The sequence below is a fragment of the Gavia stellata genome, chromosome 1 (genome assembly GCF_030936135.1).
Source record: "Gavia stellata isolate bGavSte3 chromosome 1, bGavSte3.hap2, whole genome shotgun sequence".
Classification (NCBI taxonomy): Eukaryota; Metazoa; Chordata; class Aves; order Gaviiformes; family Gaviidae; genus Gavia; species Gavia stellata.
This window is the reverse complement of record NC_082594.1, coordinates 88,603,138-88,620,710: the sequence shown is the minus strand read 5'-3', so window position 1 is coordinate 88,620,710 and position 17,573 is coordinate 88,603,138. Positions and strand designations below refer to the sequence as shown.

General features: G+C 41.4%; 1 protein-coding gene and 1 long non-coding RNA gene across 2 annotated transcripts in view; one reads left to right on the top strand and one right to left on the bottom strand.

Moving 5' to 3' along the window:
* PCYT1B (phosphate cytidylyltransferase 1B, choline) overlaps nt 1–17,573 on the top strand; it is a 30,203-nt gene that overhangs the window by 4,163 nt on the left and 8,467 nt on the right. Inside the window, exons 2-5 of the mRNA XM_059822152.1 lie at nt 8,432–8,531; nt 9,950–10,066; nt 13,237–13,388; nt 14,332–14,410. Of these exons, the coding sequence (XP_059678135.1) occupies nt 8,432–8,531; nt 9,950–10,066; nt 13,237–13,388; nt 14,332–14,410 (448 nt within the window). The remainder of the gene's footprint in view (nt 1–8,431; nt 8,532–9,949; nt 10,067–13,236; nt 13,389–14,331; nt 14,411–17,573) is intronic.
* LOC132317622 (uncharacterized) lies at nt 5,400–9,166 on the bottom strand. Its single transcript, XR_009484124.1, has 3 exons — nt 9,151–9,166; nt 5,708–5,765; nt 5,400–5,514 (listed from the first exon to the last, which is right to left on the bottom strand). It is a non-coding gene; the product is annotated as an uncharacterized LOC132317622 (long non-coding RNA).

Genomic DNA, 17,573 nt, shown 5'->3' with positions numbered 1-17,573 from the left:
GTGGTTGGCTTGGCCTGCACTTGTGGGGACTATGTGGGTACAGGGCCAGGCACGACTTCAGCAGCAGTTTTCATGAATTTAAAGTAAAGCGCATCTATCTTCAAGATGACTTAAAGCATCAGATAGGTGCTTTTTGCTGTGTCTGCTCTGTCCTTGGCAATGTGATCCCAGGAATACCAGGCTATTCCCAAGATCATGGTTACGTGACATCCATGCTACCATCGGACGCCTGTTCTCAGGCAGCTCAAGCTGTGGCCAGGTCCCATTTGCCTGTGCAGGAAATGGGATCAGGGCCCTATGTGGAAGTACCCAACTGGTTTTTTCTGCTTAGCATCACCATTGCAAGGACAGACTAGCTGGAGACTTAGGACCTATCCATAGGGCAGATAAAACATGTTCTGCCAAGGCACTGTAAGCATCAGGGCCATTTTGAGGTTCACCCTGGCAATCCCAGTGCCTGCTCCCAAGCCCAGATTTACTTCTACTGCCTTGTCTTGAGATTCAGAAGCTACAGACTTTTACAGTTCAATAGGAATTAGGTATCAAATATCTTTGGGTCACTGAATCTACAATACTTTGGAGAATGAGACTCAGGTACAACTAAAGATCACAGCTCTCGCATCATTTTAGCTATCAGCTGCTTTAAGCAGCAGCATTTTGTTTATTTTATCGATTTTTTAGAAGAAATGAGAGTACATGAATTTATGTTTTCAAATTATTCAAGTCCATTTGGAAAACAGTGCTTTTTTTAAATTTTATTGAAGAGTAGAGGAGAATGTTTTAGTATTTTCACTCACTGGAGCTGTCTAATGGTTTAAAGGGGCACTAGGCTCCTTCAGACAATTTCCTTGTTGCTGCTGTTAAGCAATGAAATGTAAGCACAAAATTTGAAATAATTGCAAGAAAAGTGTGCATGCCTTGGATTCCTGTATTTTCATCCCTGGATGCCTTACTCCCTTTGTATTTGCAAACAGTGTTTTGAGAGGGTCCGATGTAACCTCTAGAATTATTTCAGATGTTCTATTTCCATGAGCTTGCATAGATCTTCATATTTATCTTTCCTGTATCACTGAAAGGTATATGCAATTTTAATCAGAGGAGCTAATGATGAATGGGGGTTTTATTGTGGTTAAAAGGTGTCCCATGCATCTGTTTCTCTCTCACGTGATGTTATGACTTAGGGGGTCTGCCATCTGTTTACTTCAATGTGGAACTAAGCATAAATATATATGTAAATAGCCTTATATTTAAGGAACCGAAAATGACTTTATTTGACCAAATATCTTTTGGGTCCTTTCCAAGCTTGGGTTTTGCTCTGGATTAATTTTCATTTTCATAAACGTTGGCTACTACATAAAAACACAAACCCATAAAAACATGCCAAATGTGGTTTGCACTTGGGGACGCGTAGCAATCATTGCCGCACTTAAAAAAAAAAATACAAATTGCCTATAGACACCAAAAATCTGCTGTGATTTCCCTTTACTACATCAAAGGACATGCAATTGGTGATCGTTCTGAAATGCCATAGTCTCTGCAAAAACATGTTGCAGTATGTATTTGTCAGATATATAGAACTACAGATATTTTTCCAGGATTCACAAATGACACATAAACACAAGGAAAAAACATTACGTTCTATGATGTATTGCATTCCTTGCTTGCAAATGCATATATGCAATGCTATTTTAGAAGCAGCTTTTATTAGGACAATACTACCAAGTTCATAAACTGTTCTGTTGTTGTTACTATGAAGGTTTGTATCATATCTTTAAAAAGGAGTAGAAACACCATTGTAAATAGATTCTGCTCCCTCCTCAAAAACATAAACAACATTATAACGCAACATATGTATAAAACGTAAAAAGAAACCCAACACATACATGGATGTGGAGCAGAAGAAATACAGAAATAGAAGCCAAACGCAAACTACATGGGCAAGAAGTACGTGTAGCGTATAACCTCACATCCAGGATTGTGTACAGACACTCAGTGCAGCCACAGTCTATCCCAATGCGTGCTTATACCTTTGTTTTCATGTAATCTGCTTTCCTTTCTTACACACAGGTAGACAGACAGCATAAGGTAAAAAGCTCTTGTGAAAGGCACTGGATCAATCAGGGATCTGGTGGAGAAGCCCAGTGCACTCCCTGTGGGAAAATAGCTCTTCCCAGGGTGCTTCTGTCCGCCAGCTGGGGAACTGCAGACAGTACGTGCCTCTTGTTGGAGGAAAAATGGTTTGAAATTTTTGCTTCAACATTGCTCTGTTTTGGGTAATGGTTTATACAAAGTGCTGTCCTACATCTGACACGAAATAATTGATACACATTAAGTATCTTTATGTAGAAGCACAAGTAGAGATTGAATACTGGGCCAAATTCACCTGATAGCTTAGCTATAACTCAGTTGATTTCAGTAGATTAACCCTTGCCTACGTTAAAGCTTAAGTTAGGTCCTTTTAGCCATACATCAGGTGTGTACAGTAATGTACAAGTAAAAAGAAATGGGTATTAGAAATCTAAACACGAACTGATGTTATCTCCAGTTTCTGGATTGAACAATAAAACACAGAGTGGCATTAGAGCAGTGGTTACACATTTTTGGTCTGTTGGCCATGGGCAACCCTCAGCATTACTGGTGGGCCGGCAAGCACTTGCCATTCAGCTTTGAATTGCAAATGCACTATGGCCAGTTTGGTTCTGCAGTCCTGTTGCAATGTCCTCGTTTTGCCATGGTGTCTGCAGGCTGCCGCTTGGTAACCAGTGCCCTGCTGAAGGAGCCGCATACTTCTTTGTCCTGAAATACTGCATATCCCTCCTCAGTGCCAGTACATCTGACAGCTTGGCTAAGTCTCTGGCCATCAGGACAAGAGGACATGTAGGCTCACAGGCTGCACGCCACCTTAGCTGCAGTTTGTTCCTTCAGTGAGTCCTACCTGGGTCACCTGTACGCAGTGCTCCTTCCAGCTGTGCCAGGGGAGTGGGCTCTGAGGGGAAGCTGCCGAGGGTCGCATTTCTTTTCCAGCTGGTGTTCATGGAGATTGAGGTGCTTCCTCGGCAGTTCTTTCACTTGGGCTCTGCTTGACTTGGGGCCCATCCTACCTCTAGAATGGATTTTATTTTCTAAATAACGTGTTCCAGTTCAGTCAAAAGTCATGGCTGTCACACAGGAATCTTGTCACAAAATTCTTTGGCCTTCTGCAAATATTAGACTAGATTATATAATAGTTGTTCTAGCTTCATAATCTATGAATCTGTATATATATGCATCATTGTGCTTCTTGAGAAGGCAGTGAAAGCTGCTTTTCTATTTTATCTTCAATTTGTAATTGCATCTTGCACTTAATCATTACTGACTTAATACTAATGACAAGCAAAGTATATTTGATTGAAGATAAAGCCCAGAAAAAGGAACTGAGAATAAGGCAATTTGGAATGCCTGCAAACAGAATTATTTTTTTTAAGTTATTATTCTTATTAGGTTAGTTTGCCTTATTTTTAGTTTACATCCACCTCCCTGAGTCAGCAGAGCTGTGGGAGAACAGGCTAGATTTTCTTTTGATACATGTGTTAATACTGGAACTGTTTGTGAGGCACCCACCAATAACATTCAGTTACAACTTAATTGCTCATAAATGTACCTGGTTGGGTCAAGGTTACGAAAGGTAACACATGAGACAACATGGTTTTCATTTTTCATAATGGTGACTCCCTGAACCTCTAAGAGAAGACCTGGGTAGTCCTTAACATAGTCTTTCCACTTGCAAAGGGTATTCATACTTCAGAAACTCAGCACGTAGTTTTAGTTCCTTCTCAAGAGTTTTGATAGTGTTTTTCTCTTAAATGTTCCTTAAAACTGATGTCAGTGTTTCCTGCTCTGTAATTATTGTTTGCCAACATCAGGAGCAGGTTCCCAAAATAATCTTTCCTCATATGAGTAGATCTTACCCATGTGATTTGTTCCAGTGAAATCAGTTATGTTTTAAATACTGCCTCTGAGATAAAAGAGGATTATGGCAATCAGACCTCCCACGAATTTGCCTACCAGCTTAATTGTTTTATAAGCACAGGCCCAGCTTGCTCTACCAAGTTTTGCCTGTGTAGCTGTACCGGTTCAAGATCTGAAATTTTCTTAGACCTTTGTTGATGGCAAAATCTTAGATGACAATACAACTAGTCTCTCTACCAAGAGACCAACGTTTTTGTCTATGTCTTGTGGTGAGGGAGGTAGGTAGTGTAGCTGTGTGAATCAAAAAAAGAAAAAAAAGAAAAGAGTGGCTCCTTCCATTAGCACATGTTGCATGCAACTACCTTGCAGGCAGAGTTATAATGGCAGATGCATTATGGCATAGATGGGTCTACGTTTGCCCATTTAAAAAAGTATTTCTGTCTTCCTTGCTATTATGTAAAAAAACCCAACCCAACAACCATACAGAAAACAAGCAAACAATAACACAGCTAATTATTTTCTATTACAGGCTGTAAACAAAGGAGAGGGTGTGGAGGTGCTATGCTTTTAACCTGTTATTTCAGTGGTATGACTCCTGTTCCTCTGCAAATCACTTTCTTTTTAATCCATTGGGAACAGAAGCTATGAATGTTTATCTGCTGACTAGCAGCTAATTTGAATGGCTACAGTAGTCTAAGAGACTATGAAGAGTGATAATATAAAGGCAGCATCAAGATACACCTGAAAATAAGCTGCTTCTAGCTGTCATGTAGGGTTTCTTCATAAAGTGTCCCGGCCACAGAACTGGCTCAGGGCTGCCTACCACACTGTACTCTCCTCTCTGGGCTACTGTCTTATTAAATACAGTCAGTGGTTACGAAGACATTACTTGCTGCAAATGGAGCTGTGAGACGTTTGCTAGGAAGCCCCCTTTTACCTACCATCCATCTTTTAATATCCTGAAGTTTATTGAGCATCATTCAGTTATTTTGCAAATTTGTGAGAATGCAAGACACTATCTAAACTTGTCATAGAGTGAATGGCTTCTGATATGCAAGGGTTATTGGATATGATGCTTTCGCATACGTTCATTTTTAGGAAGTGAATTTAATTGTAATTGAATGCAGCATCTTCATTCCCAGGAAACAGGACTTGCATTGCAAGAGTTTTTTAACAACTTCTGAAGTAAATATCACTAATGAGTCCTAATATTATCATGACTTCTCCATTTATGACATGTAACAGGCTTTCTCTAGACACCACATATTAATAATACAGTAATGATATGGCATTTGGACTGCTTAAATGAAAGTAAGGTCTCCCTGCTGACACCAGGTGTAAGGTGCTTATGTCATCAAAGATAAACACAAAGTATGAGCACCATGTAAATAATTTTCTATTCCTATCTATTAAAGCTCTAGAAACTGGAAGACTTACCAGTTCAAGCACTGTATAAACCACCTTGCAGTTAACAGGGAAGGGCAACAAACATAATCAAAGTTGTGGACCCGCTTCCATACAAGGAACAAATAAATCAGGTAAAGCTCTTAAGCCTGGAAAATGTGACTGAGGGGAGGAAAGAGAGAGGCAGGGAATAGGTGACTGCGGATGAATTTACTGAAGCTTCTAGTACAAGAATATCAAATAATACAAGGAGGAGGCAGGTGCTGAACAAAAAAAAAGAAATAATTCATCACTGAACTCACACTTAGGCTATAGAGCACTCTGCTACAGGATGATGCAGATCTCAGAAGCTTACCTTGGTCCAAAATATGAGGCTAATTTGACTTGCTTGACTAATCACAAAATGTAAATTCCTAGAAAATAATGAAGGCACAGATGAAGGGAAAAATCTGTCAGAGAAAGACAGAAGTATATTTGCACAAAGTCTTTGTCTAACCATCTGATTATTGGCAAAACTATAGCAAACTTCCAAAAGTACTTTAATGGATTAACCAAAATGAAAAAGCTGCTGTATAAATTACTTGCTCTCTTCTCCTAATTCTAGTTATTAATGACAAGAGACCGGAAAGAATACAAGTAATTATATACAAACTGGAAGAGGTTTGATAAATTATTTCTGTCTTTTAATAATTTCTTGAAATATTTTATCTTATGCTGTAATATACAAACCAAACAGTCTCATCTTATTTTACTCGTAATATGTTTTTGTTAAGCTCAGCAACATTTTTTCTAGGCCAGATAAAAACGAAATAATATTGGATACTCATTGGGAAGCTATTGCTGTATTTCACTTGATCTGTCAGCACACGGTATTTATGCATTTCTCTATGTGGCTCTGATAGAATATTGCTGATTTTAATCTATTGTATTTAATGTATTTTCATATCCAGTGACTGAGAAGTCACAGAGTAATGGGAATATTGACAATCCTGGTTCTAAGCCCTCACCTGTAAACTAAGCTTTAACGATGAGCATTTTCAAAAGCTGGACCGATGAGAAGCTAATAGAGGTGGTCCTCCATTGAGAAGAGACCGACAGAAAAATCTTGGTACTGCAAAGGCGTTTACATGGATAAAAAGCACCACTGTGTTTGCCTAGGGGAAAAAAATAATCTTGCTGCAAACCAGGCCTATTTTCTTCAAATAATCTCCAAGGAAACAGCCTCTGCCAAGCTAGGATCTGATTACCAGTTGCAGGCCTCAGACCATAGCCATTATTGTTTTAACATTTCTGCCTTCCTCTTTATCCCAGTGGGAACCAGGCTGTATGGGCTGCTGTCTAACTTGACCTTGCTTGGAGGCAAAAAGACGGGCTAGCACACAGTGATCAGAAAGCCAGAAGCAAAAAGACAGTATTTAGAAAATAAAGGAAGGAGCTGGCACAGTATCATTATGTGTAATGTTCTACGCTGTGCGGCGTGGGTGGCCCGATGAACACTGCCCATCCACAAAACCCAGACAGAAACTTGGACTTGGTCATTGTTTCTCCATTTTTAACCTTGTCTGTGCAGAGAAGCTGTGATTTTCATCACTACGATATTAACATTTCGTCAGATGATTTCCTGCAACATTGGAGATTAAGAAAAAGAAGGGAAGAAAAATGGAAGGAGAAAAAAAAGAAATCTACATAAAATTTTAGTGCTTTCAGTAAACAAAATGAATAGTACATCAGCAGAAAGAGTTGGATATGAACCTTAGAGCTAACTTTAAGTCTTTGCTGCTGTCCTCTAAGCTTCCCATGCAACAAGCCAGTGAGCCCAGAGGTCAGCAGCAATTAGGCATGACATGTCTTAAAGTGTCTTGGGGATGCTAAAGAAAATAAATGCTCAGTGATTAAGCATTCAGCATCCAAAAGCTGAAAAAAAGTGTAAAGGGGAAGAGAGATTCTGCCACAGTCAAGCATAGGTGCTCAAACTGATAGAACAACTGTGCATCACACAAGCAGTCACTGTCAAAACCAAACCAAGCCACAGCTTCAAGCCCATGAGGTCCCAGCTAAATCATGGTGGAGGAAAAGTAAGTGATATATTTCAGCTTGTCTCAACCACCACCTCATCTCATAAAAAAAAAAAGCAACCCAAAACTCAGCTTACGGTTGTTTGCTGTTTCTATGATTTCATAAAGATTTCAAGCCAAGAGCAGCAGAAGTGTGTTTTTTCATATCAGACCATATGGCAGATATTAAATATGAGATTCTGATCGCTGATAACTTCCTACATAGGCATGGGCAGAAAATGTAACTTCTGTAATCAGGTTTCCTGACAGATAATGCCATGTCATTCTTCACACATCCTCACTCTCTCTCTTGTATCTTTAGGTTATAAGCACTTCAGAGCAAGTACCCTCATGGTGCTCTGATGACAGTTAGAGCATTTTAGTACTATTACAGTATGTGTCAGACCAGAGAAAGGAGTTGCAGCTCAGTTAGCTCTAGTTAGGTGGGACTTCTCGTTGCAGTCTTGGCTTTATTTTGAACAACTCCTCAAAATTATACAAGGATCTGATAAAAAACACAACAAAACAACCTGTAGTCCCAGTCATCTGTACTGATGTCTTGTCAGTGGGAGGAACTGGTGCTTGTGAGGAGGTGGCCCATTTGCAGCTCTTTAAATCCCAGTTAGTTTTTCCAGCTATTATTTACACATAGCAGAATACATTTTTCATTCTAGGCCTTTGGACTCATTGGGACCAAACCAAGGATTAAGGTGCTTGGGCCGTCAAACCTGACTTTGACCTCAGCAAATGGAAAAATTATGTACGTGCACCAGCTTCAGAAATGCTTGAGCTTCTCAACAGAGACAAAGAATTAAGTTGCATGATGTGTTTGGAAAGCTTTTTTTCCCAATCATTTTACCTTGTGTGAATCGTATATGCGCAGGAGTGACCAAAAAGCAAAAATCCCCAGGGAACAAACCAGCATTAAGCCTGGTTGCAGTATCCTGCCACAGTTAAATGGTTCTTTTTTAACTGCTTGATGGAAGAAACAAATTGACTCTCTTTGTGTTTTTTCCCCCTTCCAGACTCTGACGGCACCTGCTCCATTTGCGGATGAAACAAGCTGTCAGTGCCAAGCACCCCATGAGAAGCTAACCATTGCACAAGCCCGCCTGGGAACACCAGGTATGTGTAGAGAGCAACATCAGCAGGACCATGGGTGCTCCCAAAGCACAGGCTCTCCCTTAAAAATGTCTGTCCCTGCTCACTTGTGCCTTCTGCTTGGAAGCAGGAAGGCCAGCCTGGTATCTGGTGCTATCAGGTAATAGGGAAGAAACCAGTGGCTAGAGGACCATTATCTTCTGCTAGAGAAAGGACAAGAGAAAACATTTCAACTTAGAGTTTGATGTTTTTATGGATGTCTCCATGTTGGTTGGAAGGAAGGCTTGCCAGCCTACTCCAGACGGCCTTAAATTTTGTAGTGGCTACCTCCTGGATTCTCTTCCTATACTGCCTCTGTATGCTGGAAAACCTCCTTTTTCACTGATATTCTTGTTGATCACAGAAGACCTTAAGTGACCTTAAAGGCCATTTGCCCGTTGAAAAGAAACTATGACCAATTTTGGAACTTTTTATCTGGACAGTTTTTCCAGACCTACCTTTGTGATTGGGCTGGGGAAACAGGATGATTTCACATAAAGTCCCAAATACATACTTTACGGCCCCCTAAATTCCATGAGATTCTTTAAAAAAAGCTTTCATATACTTATTTTATGTATTTAAAATAGGCTTTTAAAGTATGTACACTTTATAGGGGTAAGCCCCGGCTTTCCTCTCAGCTCTGCAAGGAACAATGTTGTCCCCATATTTCCGTGGACCCCTGGATGTCCTGACAGCAGAGATACCTCTCTGTAGCACTGAAGCACACTCCATGGAGGTTGGAGCTCTGCTGTTCTTTTGCTTGGAGGTGATTTCTCTGAGGCATAGTTGCCAGGTGTGTCATTTGGTAAAGCAAGTCCTTTTTCTATCTGGAGGCTGCTGCTGAAGATGTCGTACAGAAAGCAAGAGTTATAGGGGTGATATCAGGAGGATGGTGAGAAAAAGAAATGATAGGCTCATTAGAGAGAAGAGCTTGGGGGAAGGATGGAAAAAGGGAAGGGAAAGGTTTATGTGGAAGAGGTAAGCAGTACATTTTTACAGTGGTAAGCTGTGGAAAAAAGAAAGTCACAGACAGGAGGAGAGAAAAAGGGAGATGATAGGAAAAAATCCAGAAGGTAGAACTGACTAGAAAGGCAGAGAGAAAAGAACAAGACATATGGTGGAACTCCAAATGAGGCAGGAAGATGACATTTTTGCCAAATTAGAATACGGGGATGATGGATGATAATAAATAGGCTAAGTCTGAGAGAAAACAGCAGAGAGTACAGAGAAGAAGAAGTAATGAGCAGGATAAAATACTGCGAGTTCACCCACAGTGCATCAGAACATCAGAACTGGGGTAAATCTCCACAATCATCTGACCTGGGAACAAAAACCTGTCCAGTAGAACTATGTGCAACTTGTTTTGGGTCTGAAAAATCACTGTTGTGTTTCTTTCTCCACAGTTGATAGACCTGTGAGAGTGTATGCAGATGGGATATTTGACCTCTTCCACTCTGGCCATGCTAGAGCTCTTATGCAAGCCAAAACTCTATTCCCAAATAGCTACTTATTAGTAGGAGGTAAGATCAGAGTTATTATTTATTGCGCTGGATTTTTGCTTCTGTGCTTCAGTATCAGAGAGTTATTGCTGTGCTCGCACCCCCAGCTGTTTATACACTATGACTTTGAATGCTACTTTCCCTCTGGGGGCTTTCTGTAGGCGATTTGCCTTGAATTACATCTTACAATTGCATCAATTAAAGTAAAAGTCAAATTCTGCCCTCAGCAGCACAGGCACAATTCCCATTCTAGTTAAAGCAGGTGCCTGCATGACTCTGAGCTTAGAATAGCTCCATATGAATAATTTACCTTTTTCAGTTATTTGCTCAAAATTGTTCAAAGATGGAGATGAGTGAATGAGATCAACTGCTCATTTATTTCTGGCTCCTTGGTTCCTCCACCAGCCAAGCACAGCCCACGTCCCCTGGCTGCCAGGTCAGTATTGTGTGTGCAGACCCAGCCTTCAACATCAGCAGAGAAGCTAAATCCAGCCCGTTATCATTGGAGACCCAAATGTAGGTCATGATTTGAACATAGTTTTCAGCTCACAAGTGTCCCCAGGCAGGTTACTTTCTTATCAGTTTTTTTGCCATGAGTATCGTATCTTTTTGCTGTGCGGCTGGCTAACAGCTGTTCAGCAGTTGGTACGTGCCTGAGGAAGTCACCAGAGGGTGGCTGTGCAAGCCCTGCTCTCGTGAGGCCTCATAAACATGCATTTCGGTTCTGTTTCCCTGCACCTTTAGGGTTGAGATATACCTCGTGTAAACATTTCACAGCAACCTTCAGCTGCTCAAATGCTTACAGCAGTGATGATAAAGCAAATATGAATGCAACCTTCAGAGACTTTTTAAGATGCATTATTTTGCATCTTTGTCCCAAATCAGTTGAAAGGGGGGAAAAAAAGACCCAACACAGAGGAAAAGCAAAATCTCCTTATAAACACACTTTTTGGTTTTATGCTTAAGTTTATGAATTGTGGCAATTCCCATGGAGCTTCCTGAGAGGGAAAGGAGACATGCCTTTGTTATGAAGGAAACATTTAGGACTCTTGTTTTCCCGCTGAGCCAGATAGCTTGCAGAAGCAGCTAGCAGAGGTGCAAGACTGTGAAGTTTAAAAAAAAAAAAATGCAAGTTATGTAGGTTTTGTTGTTGCTTCTAAAGGAGTGGGGGGTGTCCCAGATCAGGGAAGGAGCTCTGGAGCAAAAGCCTGGCTCCTTTGAAATTCATGGCATAGCTTCACTTTGCCCTTATTTTTGGAGTGAAGGACAAAGCAGCCAGCACTCATCAGCACCTCTTCCCAGCAAGGCACTCTGCATCTTAGCATGTTTAAAAAATGGGCACCTTTCCACACCCACATGCAATTTGTGCTGTAAAAGCCCTGGTGTCATATGTCTTTGTGGGCACCACACCCAACCCCTTTTATTTCTCGTTGTGAAGACAATTATTTGGAACTAAGAAATTTTAATAGATATTTATACCTTCCCAAATCAGTCATTAGAGCAGGATGACAGAATCAAAAGGAAATACAGAGATACTGTGTCTGCATTGTACATGAACAAACAGTAATCAAAAAATGAAATCAAACCTTTCTACATAATTCAAGCAAAAATTACTATTTTCCAATAATTTTAGTAGACCCTTTCTTCCAGGAGAGGGTAGCTTTAAGATGACATAAAGGCTGTAAATAAATATAAATACAATCTCAGAAGGGATCTTTCTACTGAAAATGCTTTCATCTCCATTAAATTTCTTGTCAGCAGGCATCAAAAAATGACATAATAGGATAGAGTAGCATTTCGCTAGCTGAAATTCATATGTATATTATTATCTGGCTTTGAATTTTGCACAAACTCCAGGGCTATCTAAGCCTTCCTACATTTTTCCTACTTTAAAGGTCCTTAATGACCATCACAGCAAGAACATCCATTTTAGATCTCAAAAAAGACTGCATCTTTGCCAGCGCCTTACCTGATAGGTTGATGTTTTCAAATTAGAAAGAAGCAGCAGCTGTAGAGCTGCTCTCACACTTCCCTGCAGCACTAATAACGTTGCATTTATCATTTGTCAAGTATGTTTACTATTTGTCCCAGTGTCACAGACAAGTGAGATTCAAAGGCAGAGGTTTGACCTGTGGTGAAGGACAACCACTGTCAACCCAGCTATAAATGGGTATCACATTATTCCACGTGGGGTGTCAAATGACTATCGTAGGTATAATATTGGACAGTTACAGTTGTGGGGACAGGCCACTGTGTTTTACGCAATGTTATGTGAGTAGAAAGATAATACCTGCAGGGGTTGCTTCCCTTCATTTTAAAAGCAATGTGACAAAGTATTGGTACATCCAGAGTTAAAGATGCAGGATTTCTGGACTTGCTCATTCTGTTAGAGCATACGGCTTCTCCCAGTCCTTTCCATGGGCCTTCCTTCTGCGATTTCCCATTTGAACATGGCACAAGCCTTACTTCTCTTTCTATGAAACCTGCTGAACTCAAAGCTAAACTCAGAGACAGATTCCTATAAAATCTGCCATGACTTGTTTTCCATCAGTGTTTATTTAGTGAGAAACTGTTCTGCTGTGATTTACAGCTTTGTTGGCAAATTCATCATTTAGAGCGTTGTTTACATAAGAACAAAAAGTGGCAACAGGAGGCCCAGAGAGGCTGAGGGGTCTCCATCTTTGGAAACTCAACTGGACATGACCCTGAGCAACCTGCTGTAGTTGACCCTGCTCTGAGGAGGGGGGTTTCGTTAGGTGATGTCCAGTGGTGCCTTCCTGCCTTGACCATTTCGTGTTACATGACATTTGCGAGCACTCTGTCGTTGCTGACACTGTACTTTTTGATCGTTTTTAAAGCATTGTCTATCACCCCTGAAATTTCACAGCCAATGAAATCCCCACTTACGGTGGAACTGAGTTACCTCAACATGTGCATATAGTACCACTTGAGATGTCCTACAATATCTCACTTGGGCTCTGGCTGCAGCTCCTCTGGAAGGGGAAGGATCTCTCAGAAGTCTATGGTTGTACCTGCCAACCTTGAGCAGAACTCTTAGATGCCCTGGAGCACCCCAAAATTAGCTAAGCTAATAACTAAGTGCTTAATGGAATTATCAGGAAATAATTAACTGCTGGTCATGCTAATTCTACTGAGTGTGGAGCCATTTTGTTGATACTTCCATATTTTAGTTTGCAGTGATGATTTAACTCATAAATTCAAAGGCTTCACTGTGATGAATGAAACTGAGCGATATGAAGCCCTCAGACACTGTCGTTACGTGGATGAGGTCATCAGAGATGCACCGTGGACACTGACACCCGAGTTCCTTGAAAAACATAAGGTACATTTCTCCCCTTATCCCTCCCTTCCGCTTTGTAGACTTGCAGTTGAGAATATACAACAAGCCTGTGAAATTCTATTAGCTGGAGCAAATTATTTAATTCAGTTAATTCCAGTCACTGACATTAGGTACATGGCATTGCTTGCCTCCATCTTTGTCAGAAAATGTTATATTTGTCTTACCTTTTTTTTCTCAGGATGCTAAGATGATTTCTGTGGTGGCATTTTTGAATGGCAAAATAACACTGAAGAATTATTCATAAACTGACTTTCAGGAAAGGTGATCGTGAACCAGAAAAGTTATCACATAGTGACTAAAGTCCTGTTAAAGTCCTGAATTAAAGGCACGTTTCTTATTAATGTCGACAAGTGCAATAATTGGCCAGAAATACGTAAAAATGTCATGTGTTCTCTAAAAGGCAAGAAAGAATTTCTTATGTGCTCTTAACTGTCTTACAATATATATAACAAAAGCATAATTAACTAGGATGTATTTCAGTGTTCACCTCACCAGGTGACGAATGGACAGCATGACAGTACTAGGTATACATATATAAACGCAAGCCCTAAGGAGGCAGAATCAATAATCCTGCCTCCATGGTTTTGAAAGCCAGGGCTTTGCCACTTGACTTAGCTCTTCCAGTAGCAATAAAAGCAGGAACAGATGTCTTAGGTTTTCTACAGAATATCACACAGAGCCAGCCAGAGCGATGTGTTAATGGCAGTACTTCTGGAGACAAGCTTTCTGTTCTTTCATAATTGATCATACAACACAGCAGTTGTAGGCCTAAATCTAGCGCAATATTCTAGGTGATGGCTTTAGAATGAGAATGTCAAAAGCAAGTCAGCTGAAGTTGAGAAAAGAGATGATTCTCCACAACGACCCCCCACTGAACCAAAATTCAGTGATGGTGGCATGTGATTCTTCTTCTGTTCACTGGCAGATTGACTTTGTAGCCCACGATGACATCCCGTACTCCTCTGCTGGCTCGGATGATGTATACAAACACATAAAGGAGGCAGGTAAGGGCAACTTTACATTTTTAGCACCTTCCCTTTCAGCCTCAGCTCAAATTCTTTTACTGCCTTTTGACCACGACTGCTGGGAGAGAAGCAGTAGAGATAATATTACGTTCTCCTACACCCTAATGGTAAGTACTGCAAGGTTCACTTTATAAAACCACAAAGGATGTCCTTGGCTGGATTCCTGCCATAACCCATTCAGATCTGTCATGGAAGAGTCCCATCTGAACCGATGAAAAAGAGTTCAGTTCCCACAGCAGCCCAGCCAACTTCAGTGGTTCGTTGATAACCACAAACTGATAACTCTTTGACACAGCCCAGTCCTGAATACGGGCAAGCACAGGCAGCCTTCAGGAGTCATTAGGATCCACTTCTGATTTGCACTGAGGGTTCTTTTTACTACACTGGCAGAGGGTTTAAATCAGTACCAGAGTGATGAATTTGCCATGACTATTTAGCAGTTTGGTTGACTACCATATTACATTGAACATGACCGTGCTGAAGTTATCATGAGTTTGTATCTCTTCGGTTCAAGGAAGCTGAATTAAATCTAAGGAGACAATATTAAGCCACTGTTTGCCAGCAGCAGCTGTCCTAACACAGTGAACAATGTGGGAGGAGGAACTGGTCATACCTTTCTTCTCCTGCTCCCTGGAGGTGCTGCCCTGAACACTGGCGAATCCATCCTCTTCCTGGTCTACATAAACATGCATATTGCAGGCTTAAAAAAATTCCAGAGCAAATCTGCCTGATGGTAATTTGTCATGCTAAGTGACCTTCTCAAGCTATGCAATGACAGCAGTAGACCAGTTATTGACCTGAGCTGAAAGAATAAGCTTTTTATAGCAGCAGTTCTTAATCTTTTTCCACTTGCAAACCTCACTGTGGTGTTAGGCTCACAAGCCTCCTTTGGGAACTGCTGGTTTACATTTTCAGATCCAGCACCAGCTTACTTCACTAGGCAATGGAACAAAGGTACCTCTGGTAAGGACGGGTCACCAAGGGACGTACAGCATATGTGCTGGCCAGGCAGCTATGTTGCCTTTCTTCTGTAAGGTGCTGGGTGCACAGGACAACATGACAGGAGCCCTTGGTGTCACTGCATCATTACCAGACTGAGCCGGAGAGTGCCCAAACCTGGCACATCCTTCTCTGCTGTTGTTGGACACAGGTGCAGTGTGCACACGTCCTGATGAGAAATTCAAACTTTGCAGAACAGAGTATGGACTTACAGCTTCAGGGACTTGTGGTCTGGCCTGTGTCCATCACTGCAAGATGCTGGAGAAGTGGCTTCAATCTTGTATGGCTGAATTTTGTTATATGTAAACTGGGAATAATGTTACCTTATTTGTGAAAAGTTTTGAGGTCTAGTGCCATAATAGTCCTAATGCTCCAGAACAGCATTATTACGATACTGAATTTCCCCTTTCTCCTAGGGTGTCTTAAATAGACCAATGCTGTGGATGCACTTGTGCATTTTCCTTAGTTCCAGTACTCCCATTTGCCCACATCAGGTTGTTGGGGAGCAGAGAAGCAGATGGGAACTGCGGAGCTCCTTGTGTAGATTCCCATGAGCTCCCATTTCCCCACTCCCTTCAGTGGGTGGGAGGGCATATGGACAATGATGAGCTGGGTGACGGTGCACTGACTAAACCTCTGCACATCTGTGAACAATTAGTTTGGAAAACATGAATCAGCCCAACACATGAAGTATATGAAAGCAAAATCAGTGACTAAAGGTAATGTTCTCATACATGGGTTTGTGCATCTACTTGAAGGCAATTCCACTTTTGGCTTAGCAAGGGTAGGGTTTGGATGTGTTCATATATTCTTGTGGCTCCTATCTATAAAGGCTTCTGTCTCAAAGTGGTTTTCACTGCTTCCAAAAATAGTTTCCTGAGTGACTGCTGCAAGCCTGAAAAGCACGATCAGGGAAACCTCTCTGCTCGTGATTAACATAATCTATTTTTTAGCAGAGTACTAATTAGAGATCAGAAAGAAAAAATATCACATAGCATTTAGTCACAAGAGGCTGCTAAGCTTCTTGATTCCTTCTCCGGATCTTTTTCTAACCCTGTGAAATTTGCTAGCAATACCTGCCTACTTTAAGTGAACATGTGAGGATTAATTTGCCAGTACCTATACCATCCTTTTAAGACAAAGCACTACTTTGTTTTGCAAAACCATTTCCAGTCTCATCTTACAGCTCGCTCTCTTCAGCAGCTTGATGTTGCAATTACATATAAGTGATAGTAGTAATTTTTTGTAGCTCTGTCTAACTACTAAACCAAGCTGTGCTAGCACTCTGCTATTATTGCCTTTGTGACTTGCTTTAAGAGCTCAAGTGATCCTGTCTTGATGAGGAGCAATTAAAAAGCAGTATATTCCTCAGGTGTGTTGAGGAAAATACAAGCAGTATTAATAAATGGCCAGTTTTATTAGGGGCGGATCTGTCGGAGCAAGAAGAGTGGTTACGCAGCCACTGACATGGCCAGGTGGACCTGAAATGGGGGCTGCCGAGATGGGTACCCTCAGTCCCCACGGTATAGCTGTGTTTGTTCACACCACCATTGTGCTTCATCTTCCTGTTACAAGCTACCGGCACCTCCAGGGTGTTTTTCAGTTATCGTAATGCATCTTTTACCTGAAGATGCTTCCTGGCTTTGGCCAAGGCCAGAGGCTGGTCTGTTTTACTCAGCAGAACAAAGACTGTCAGGTGGTGCAGCACAGGAGTGGAGGGGAGAGTGGAAATACATAGGAGAGCAGCAAATGGCCTTTCAATAGCGGGAGTGGAAGCCAGCCCCCCGCTCCTTTATGTAACATTAATTAAGGGCTACGCTTATAGACAGAACTGCTCAGTGAATTGTCACAACTGCGAGGTTTAGCCTTCCTGGCTCGGGAGCCCCTGCCAGTCTAATAACTTCCACATCACAGCTGACACTGTGAAGAGGGCAAGTTTCAGCCTTTCTGAAGACTTGAGGAAAAATGAACGGTATAGCAACCTAGTGCCTTCCCTAAGCTCACACAGGAACAACAGGAAAGAACTAGGAATAAGATACGCAGAACTGCGAGTCTCTTACCCTTGGTCAGGCATTTTTGTGTTCATCTTCAGCTACCTGCCGCAGTGCCTGGTCCTGCCGTGCTTTCTCAGCAGGCTTTCTCT